This window comes from Crocodylus porosus, unplaced genomic scaffold (genome assembly GCF_001723895.1).
Source record: "Crocodylus porosus isolate Cpor-Errol unplaced genomic scaffold, CroPor_comp1, whole genome shotgun sequence".
NCBI lineage: Eukaryota > Metazoa > Chordata > Crocodylia > Crocodylidae > Crocodylus > Crocodylus porosus.
Genome location: NW_017728906.1, coordinates 116,800,748 through 116,810,436, shown reverse-complemented (window position 1 = coordinate 116,810,436; position 9,689 = coordinate 116,800,748). Strand labels below are relative to the sequence as shown.

The 9,689-nt window shown below is 33.5% G+C and overlaps 1 protein-coding gene across 1 annotated transcript in view; it reads left to right on the top strand.

The window, feature by feature from the left end:
• SLITRK5 (SLIT and NTRK like family member 5) overlaps positions 1-1,476 on the top strand; it is a 4,449-nt gene extending 2,973 nt beyond the window's left edge. Inside the window, exon 3 of the mRNA XM_019528500.1 lies at positions 1,438-1,476. Within this exon, the coding sequence (XP_019384045.1) occupies positions 1,438-1,476 (39 nt within the window). The remainder of the gene's footprint in view (positions 1-1,437) is intronic.
• Positions 1,477-9,689: the final 8,213 nt, after the last annotated feature.

Sequence of the window (9,689 nt, the reverse complement as noted above, 5' to 3'; positions counted from 1 at the left end):
GCTTTCTGGACTTTTGAATTAAAAAAAAACAAAACAAAACTATATATATATATATATCTATCTATACTTACATATAGATAGATATATATATATAGATATATACTACGATCTTTAAAAGGATCACCTTAGATGTGGACAAATCATTACAGAGTGCAGAGATATATGATCCATAACTGGTTAGTGAAAATAACTTATTGATGAAATATATAAAAAAAGAAAAAAGTATTTTATTGTAGCACCTATTTTTATATGCACATTGGCATTTCTCTTTCCTTCACTGTTTTAGGGTCCAATCCTGCAAATACTTACACCCGTGAGGACTCACGAAAAGTAGTCTCAGGAGAGGACCCCATCCTGCAAATGCTTAAGCACATGAACAACTTTATTCGTGTGAGTAGTCCCTTAGATGTCACTGGGTGAGCCACAAGTTAAGATACCTGCCCCCAAAATTGTAGGGTCGGGGCCCTGCTCTGGGCTGTTGGTCTCGCAAATAGAATTACCTGGTTGTTTAAGTGTTTTTCAGGATGGGGTCGAAAGTCTGTGAACTGCTCAGAAGTGTTGCACTACATTTAGAGCTTTATTTCCAAAGCTGACGTGGTACCAGGAGGACATTTGAAATCATTAAAGTTAATTTTAATTATGACCAAATCTTAAAAGACAATCTAAGACACACAATCTGGTCAGGATAAATGAATATCGTGTTGCTCTTTTTTAAGGATGTAACTACTAGGAACCTCCTGCTAGAGCAACTAGCTGGACTAACTAGTGAGGGTGATGTGGAAATCATTGATTTTAGCAGGAAAAAAAATGTTACTTTTCATTAGTCAACCAAAATATAATGATTTGACTACTGTTGTAGCCAATTTCTGATTGTTTAGTCAAATGCAATTGCACTTGTACAGATCCATGTGTATACTGGCACCTTGAAAGACCAAATGATGGACTGTACAAATCTATAGACAATGTCTTTACCCCTTTGGGCAGCAGGCAATGACAAGGATATTCATAAACGCGGCATCACTGTAAGATGGGACATCTGGTGTCTCATATGTATCCCAGCACATGTAATTTTTTTAATAGTTTCTGAATAAACACTTGATAACTATTTCAAACGGAATAACATGAAGTAATGATTCCCTGAAGTTTAAAATTTCTTGCCAAAATCATCTGTTCATATGTGAAACTTTTTTTACTGGCAGTCAAGTTTGAGCAGAAGAGAACTGACAGTTTTAGGCATAACCCATTCGTCTTTAGCTTATTTTAAAAGTACGATATACTGTAATCATCAAGACACATGACCTGTGTCAGGGATTTTCACATTGCTGTGTGTTTAACAGTATAGTTTCATATTTACATTTTTCCCTCTTTAAAGTCTTCATTTAATATATGGAACAGGGTAAGTGATATTTCATACACATTTTTATTGTTCTTCACTAGGTTATCATGTGCGATATTGCTTACACAAGCATCAACTAGTACGCTTTTTTTGGAGAAGGGCTCTGTTTTATTCTGCTTTCCCTACTGATGTAAAACATATCGCTAGAACGACAAAACCATTCTCTTAGCCGTTCAGGATGAATGATATGCTGGGGTGTGCTCTTCCTTTCCATTATTTCCTTCCCCACCTAAACAAAACACAACAAACATATAGGTATGATCATACAGTATTCTGGGCAGGTTAGTGTAGTGGAATGTGGATTTTAATCTAGGTCCCGAGAGTCTTCATTTGTCCCAAAAAGGAACAGCACTTGATGTATCATGTATACTCTTATTACTCAAGTCAATGAGAGATGTGAATTCCCAGCTTGGAGGTCTTTCTCCACGCTCTGCTCTCTGAATCATTGCTGAAGATAGTGGGCCTGGATCTCCTCTCAGTTACAGTGATGTAAATCAAGAATGATTCCTTTGAACTCATTTGGGCTACACTAATGTTAAATGAGAAGAAAATCAAGCCAATTGACTTGGTCATTGACTTAGAGGAGGTTTTCTTAGTAAAAACTAAATGGTCAGATCCTGGAGATAGTAAGTAACCCTTGAGGTATGAAACATTGTCTCTTGTACGTCCAAAATCCAGATTAATGGGAGTTTCTAGTTCAGTCTGAATACAGGATCGGGTTCTTAATGTGAAACGTACAATTTAAATGGCATTCTGCCACAAAGAGGCAGCATCCACAAGTGAGTTAATGCACAGAAACTGCTAGGATTTAAATGAAACGGGTGGTAGAAATGCCTAAGCTGCCTTTTTATACTGATGCTCCTTATGCTGCCATTTCTAATGGCAATAAAGCTTTTGCCTCCATATTTTAGTAGCACAGCTGATATTTGGTACAGGGGAAAATTCTAAAGGTCCACATACTAAAATCAGGATAATTATTTTAAAGCTTTTCTATCCACTTTACCAACTATATAGCAGCCAAAAATGAAAAAAAGAAAAGAAAGGAAAAAAAGAACAGCTCCAATGTTGGGAGAAGAAAATTAAACAGTAATGATTACCCTTGTACACTGTCTTGAAAGGAAATCCTTGAAAAGACACAAATGAAGGAAAAAAGATACTTTACTCCATAATTATCTTGAAATACAGCTAAGAGGGCCATTTGAGAGCTCAGATTTTAATGGAAATGGGATTTCCCATTCAGAGGCTATAATGATTAATTGTCTTCAGAAAATTGTAGGAGGAAATAATAGGTAGGAATGTCTGATGACAAAAATAAATGTATTTGTGCTTTTAAAACATAACATTTGATGAAGAAAAAATATTTTTATGAAAATATGACCTCTGTTTCGTTAACAAGATCAGTGAAATTTTCTGCATGATGATATTCTGAGTTAGTGCTCACCAAAGAAGTAAAAATGTCAGAGAAAAATGTATTGATCCATTTTTTAAAAATAAGTACGAACATTTTTGTTTGAAAATTGTTTTAGTTGGATCATTTAGTTTGGTTTTCTCTCCTCCCCCCAATGTTTTTCCCTTTTAGCAAGTAAGGTTGAGTTTTCTGAGATGAAAGAGCTAGGTAGCTATATATTTGTTTCAAAAGTGTGGGACTGTCCACGATAAACGAAGAAAAAAGAAAAGCAGAAGAGAACTCTGATTTCTAAAAATGACACATGGACAGTAGTAATATATACCATTTATTTATAAAAGCAAGTCTAAACAAAAATATTTTGTAACTTCTTTATGTAGTTTCTATATTCAGTATTGTGACATTTGCTTAACTTACGCAGTGTCCTTCATACTAAATACTGGTCTGGGAGTTTCTTTCTTTTTAAGTGGTCTGGTTTTGGTGTTACATACTTTAATCCTCTCTTTGATAAAACAAGCTGGACTTCAGTATGCTAGTTCCAGAGGATGAACCCTGTTGGTTCTAGCCATTTTTATAGACTGGTTTAATACCAAACATTGTGTCAGTTTTGTCATCAATTAAAAATCTGCCATGAGAAAAATTTCTCCTTCTATACTTACAGGGCCTAATCTTGCATATTTTTCTTACATTGATCTCCTGTTGACTTCTGAATTTTACATGAGTAAACATGTAGAGGTGGAACTTTAAACAAGTATGTTTAGTTCTGTATATGGCCCATCTTTTGTTTACTGTGACAATTGTCACTCAAGAGTATTCTTGTTAGAAATGCGTATTAGGTCATGTTCTGATATCCCTTCTTGATTCACAGTTTAGCTCTGATTGGAATGAATAGTAAATTGTTACTCAATGTGAGTGATATATCAGAAACAAGCCCAAATAAAATATAGAAAACAAATCTGGAAAAGCAGTGGTAGTTAATACAATTCCATGTAATATGAAACTACTAGGTTAAATGCTATCTTATGTAGGTAAACACCTTAAAATGGACCTGAAATTATTACTATGCCTTACATAAGCATTACAAATTATAATGAGGTACAATTCCTTTGTGGCTATAAAGGGTTGTTTTTTGTAAATCTATTGCATGCCATAGTAATGGTCTATCAAAAATCATTTATTCCATGAGAAAGAAATTCAGCATCCAGGGCTATTGATAATTAATAGTATTAAGTGCAAAATCTTGGTCCTGTAGACTTTGTGAAGCATAGCTTTTTTGACCTATACAGCCTGACCAACCTCCACACCATCAAAGAAGCTTAAATGGATACTGGAGGGTATCAAGGCTCGTAATGTATTTTGTAGGAAAAAGTTCAGGGATCCACAACAACATAGTGTGCATGGTCACTTAGAGGCTGGGGGATCACATTAGGGTAAGCAGGCTCCCGTGTTATGAGGATGCAGGTTCTGGAGAGACTGAAAGAACTCATGACTGAGTAAACATAAGTCCATTGGACTGAAGACTTCTGCGATAGGGACCTGGATTTTTTATGCTTGTTCAGTTCTTAGAACATTGGCACGACTGGGAAAAAGAATGGAAATAGAGAGTATAACAGGAATGAGAGAAAGACACTCCCATAAAAGACAGCGTCCCAATGGTATGATAATTTGGTTTGGCTATCTCATTTTAGGGAACTCCCGCTCTCTTCCTGCAGCAGTTCCACTAGCAAATACAGGCCCTGCACAGAGGAGAATGGGACCATAATTCAGAGGACAGTTGGGGTGGGATTATGAGAAGCAGGGGATGCTGTGAGCTCACATACATAATCTCCCTGCCCTCTTCAGTAGCTCTGCTCAAGTACTCTCACGAAGTGAATATGAGTCCTGCTTAAATGCCTTCCTATAGAAACAGTCAGCGGGATATGTATTCCTCTATTTGTCCATCTGTCTATGTATAAATATCATACTAATATATGTAAGATAGAGCCTTACAATTTCTATTGCTTTCATTTTGTTTTTCATTATTTAGACGAGTCTCATAATAACTAGTGGTGTGACAATACTGCAAACATGCTATACAGAGCTGTGTTAAAATGAATGTTTATTCTTAAAACATTGAACAGAATAGTGTCAGAAAGCACAAAGAGACACATTTAGGTCCTAGAAACTAGAAACATTTAATTAATTGAATTTCAAAGGGAATAAAATGCAATGAAGGTAGTAATTAAATGGTTATCAAATTAACTAATTAACTTACAGAAAATGGGCAGGATTCTGCTCTTCATTGTACAAGTATAATTTTGAAATAACTCCAGTGATTTAATTGGAATTATTGCAGATTTTCAGTAGTATTATTGAAAAGACAGTTACCCTTCTATTTCTGAAATAAGCCTTTCTTAGTATTATTATTTTGTAAATGTAAAGGGAGGCATTTAAATATATAGAGAACATTACACAACTGTAGTTTGGCAGTGAGCCCAAAGCTTACCTACATAAATTTGGAATTTGTTGGAAAATTAACAACATTTTAGCATTTCACATTCAATTTTAAATGTGAAACTCTATTTTAATGTAATATTCGCCATCTGTATAGGAGAACTCTTAATTGATTTCAGTGGGGAGTTCCGTTTAAAAATAGATGAACAGATATGTTCTTTGGGTATGATACACCCTGTGAGTTAAAGAAAGATATTTAGTTAATACTGTGTACTTGATCCCGAAGTCCTACCTTACATAAACTGCTGCTGAGAAAAACAACTCCCCCATATGTGCTTTTGTCAGTCTGTGAGGGCTGCAGCAGGCAGGAACAAAGCATATATATATATATATATATATATATATGTATGTATGCGTGTGTGTGTGTGTGTGTGTGTGTGTATATATATATATATATACACACATATGTATGTATATATGTATGTAATTGCTATTTAGAAATTTCAAAATTTGAATATATTTATATTTATTGAAAACTATAGAACATTGTCACACTGCTCCTGTTTTTATTTGTTTGTTTGTTTGTTTTCTGTTTGTCCAGTGATGGCCACTGCTGTAAGTTATGTGTTTCTGAGCTACCTTTCAGGACTATGAGACTAAAAGAGAAAAAGAGAGAAGAGGTTGTTGCAGTATAGATTGTCTACTTGAGTTTGATGTCTAATACACATTTTCTCATTAGGATTTCAACAGTCTACTTAGCTTGTGAAACTCAGGCTTAGTATCTATCATGATCATTATAGCAGTGATATGAAGAGGTCTATTTTTTATATTCTTTCTTTGAGTTAGGGGAATCCTTTTAGAATGACATTGTTTTACACATTTACTCCTGCCATATACGACATAGAATTACATAAAAATAAAATAGCCAATAATAATAATGTAGCAACTATTTCCAGTTAAGGTGAAAGTTTAACTACTACAATTGTAGTCATAACCCCATCTAGTCCACTGTCAATATATTTATTGAAGTAAAAGTAAAAACATGCAAGCTTTTTTTCATTAAAGTTTAGTTAATATAAACTTGTTATGAAAAAGGATTATGGTATGTTCTTACAATACTGCAGTTTTAATGGAAATTACAGCAACCCTTCACCAACCCCACCCATTTTTTTTGTTTGTTTTGCTGTGTTTTTTCATTTTAAAGCCTTTTAAGTCCTGACCTTGCTTTGTATTATCACATATGTGGATGGTGGTACATACACAGTCCCCCTTAAGTTAGGAAAGTTTTATGGCTTTTAACCTCATAAAACATGTTGATATCAGAGTTTTAGATGCACAAATAATAAAGGATCAGTTTCATAGTTTCATAGCCCAAAGCCAGCAAAAAAATTGTTGAATACAAGTATCAGGATTGGGATAAATTTTAATACTTGCATCTTAAAAATAAATATTTACATTTGAAGAAACAGACAGGATAAATCAATAGATAAACAGTAAATAAATACTGCCATTGCAGAGGGAAACATTTTCAGAGGTCTATATGGGATATAGAGTATATTTTAATGTAGTTATAGAACTTTTGTAATTTTTGATTCAGGATTGTGCTTAATTGTGTAATTATCTCTAAATAGAATTGCTGTCTTTGTACTGGGCTGAGGTTGGGTAACGAATTTCAGCTTTTAAGTCATAAGCAAAGTACAGCTTATGGCATTAATGGCAATTACTCTATACTCCAGAACATTAACAGCTCATAAAGCAAGGTTGATTACAGTAACAACACTCTTCAGATGAGATTCAATTTTCTCATAGCAAGTTTCATTTTACACGTAAAAAAATTAAAAATTATAAATGTATTTTCATTTGGGAATGTGTTTAGTTAAATCAAATATGGCAGTATATTTATCTAAAAAGTATTAATACCAGGGTTTTTTAAGTTCTTACATAAGCTTGAAAGTCTTTCAGAACTATCTATAAGCTGTATGCTTTATGGTTCCTTGAAGTACCACAGTTAGATTTTATCTGTTGAAAACTAGCAAATTTCATCATGTAGATTACAATCTACTTATATTTGTGTTGGATTTCATTCATATATATATATATATATATATATATATCTCCAAGAGCTATTTCTTTAGTTCATAAAGGATTGACATAAATTAAGATCAAAGAAAATGAGTCTTCTGTACTGTTGACTTAAAATTCACATTTTGGGGTTTTAGTTGGAGATTAGCACCTCTTTGATATGGCATTTAATCATAATGAGAGTGATGCATGTATATCAAAGGAAAATGGAACCAATAGATGAAATTCTGAGTTTCGTGAAGTCAATGGCAGGACATCTCGTGACTTCAGCAAGTCAGGATTTTCTGATAATGTAGAACATTTTAAAAATAAATCAGTGTCATACCCTTTGCATCTTCTCTTTCGTTTGCAGTAGGTTGCTTATCATACTACAGTAGGGTTAGATTGTTGTTGTAACTATGATAGTCCAATGATTTTGTAAGGAACAAGATTTTTTAAAGCAATATCTTTTATTGAATCAACCATTCTAAACTGTGTATGGTTGGTTCAATAAAAGATAATGTCATAACAGAGAATATATAGTGAAAAAGTTCCAAGACAATACCTGCCATATATTTGAAGTTTAATACAGGTTGTTTTAGTGGGTTTTTCTCCATCAAATCACTTTACCTGGGGTCTTATATGAGTGATATTTTTTTCCTATTTATATTTACCAAGATTTAATATGCAACATAAACAATATTGACTGTGATTACAATATTTAATGTCATACAATATGGATCACTGTTGTGAACCAGTTTTTTTTTTTTTTTAAGTTGAATTAGTCTTACTACACCATATATCCTTAAAAGTAAGCATTTAGTTTCAGACACTGGTCTGAAACATCTAGTGTTAAATGATATAATAGTTTTTAGAAATTAGACCTAACTTGTGTACCATTGTCTTTATTTATCCTGCATTTTACTTTATTATTATTCTTCATTGTACATGGATGAAAACAGTCGCCTTTATTTTAAGTGTACATTTTCTCTTGTTTATATGCTGCTTGATTAACTTACAAAGTCTGTTTATCTATCCAAGGATGAAAAAATATTGTTATAGGGAAAATATAACTGGATACCCTATTATTTAGTTAGGTTCTGATCCTTTAATCAGATCTAAATAGTCTCCCTCTTGTGCTTGCATGTAACATCTATTGATTTGTAATAGAACTATGAGAACACACAAGAAGAACATGCTTCTTCAGATCTGACTGCAAGATCGGGACCATAAACACCATCTTCACTGAACACAATAGGAGTTTTGTTTCAAGGCTTGTCTCAGATAGGGAAATTTGCATAATTGTAATTACTGTGTGGTAGTTACAAGTGAAAATCCCAAGAGTTAATGTGCTGTACCTCTATAGGAAAAAAGATTTTTGGATCATCTTACCTCAATAATAGGGTTTCGCCTGAAGCCCTACCTCATACTAGGACAATGCATACACACTGTAGAACTGAGCTGTACTACAATAATTTCCCTACTGACAAAGCCTTAAATAGGAATTAGAAACGGGTCCAAAACATTCCTTTAGGCCTATTTGACACGACAAGTAGTAATTGCTAACAAAATGGATGGACACAGCAGTACTTTATAGACAAGTAAAACCAATTAGATCCATTGTGCAATATCTTACTGGTAATTTAAAACAGTGGCAGTTCATACTAATGTGTATTTGTATACTTCAGGTCTTCCATAAATGGAAGATATGGAATATTTTTCCTTAGGTATATGAATCTACTAAGATTAAAGAAAAGGGAAGAAAAGAAAAGAGAATTCAGTTTTCAGAACGATTATTTCAGCAATGCTTAAAGAACAGAAAATATAGGGGTAGCTGAAGTAATCCTTCTAAATTGGCTAACATTTTTTATTATTATGATTCTATTTGTTTTCACCAGATAATGATTTTTATAGATATAATCCATATAACAGTTCAAATGCCTATTTTTTTAATAATTTCATTATACATATTTCTCAGGGGTATGTCTTCATGCAGATTTTCCTTAGATTTGACTTTAAGATCAGAAATGTTATTATGCAGAGCCCTTTATCTCCCATGTTTATCTCAGAATCTTTAGTCCTAGTTGTATTGTAGAGTTTCGATAAGATTTAGTATACATATGGCATAACTCACGGCCAGGGATCCTGGTTTTCTCTGATAAAAACTAATCCCAAGTGATCTGATTTAACAAAAAGCAACCCCAAATCCACATTTTCCATGATTAAAATGAAACACCATTAATATTGTGTGTGTGTGTGTGTGTGTGTGTGTGTGTGTGTGTGGATGTGGTGTTTCATTTTAATCATGGAAAAATGTGGATTTGGGGTTATTTGTTTTTTAATCAGAAAATTTGGAATTATTTTTCTGTCACAGAATACCCGGATCCCTGGTCA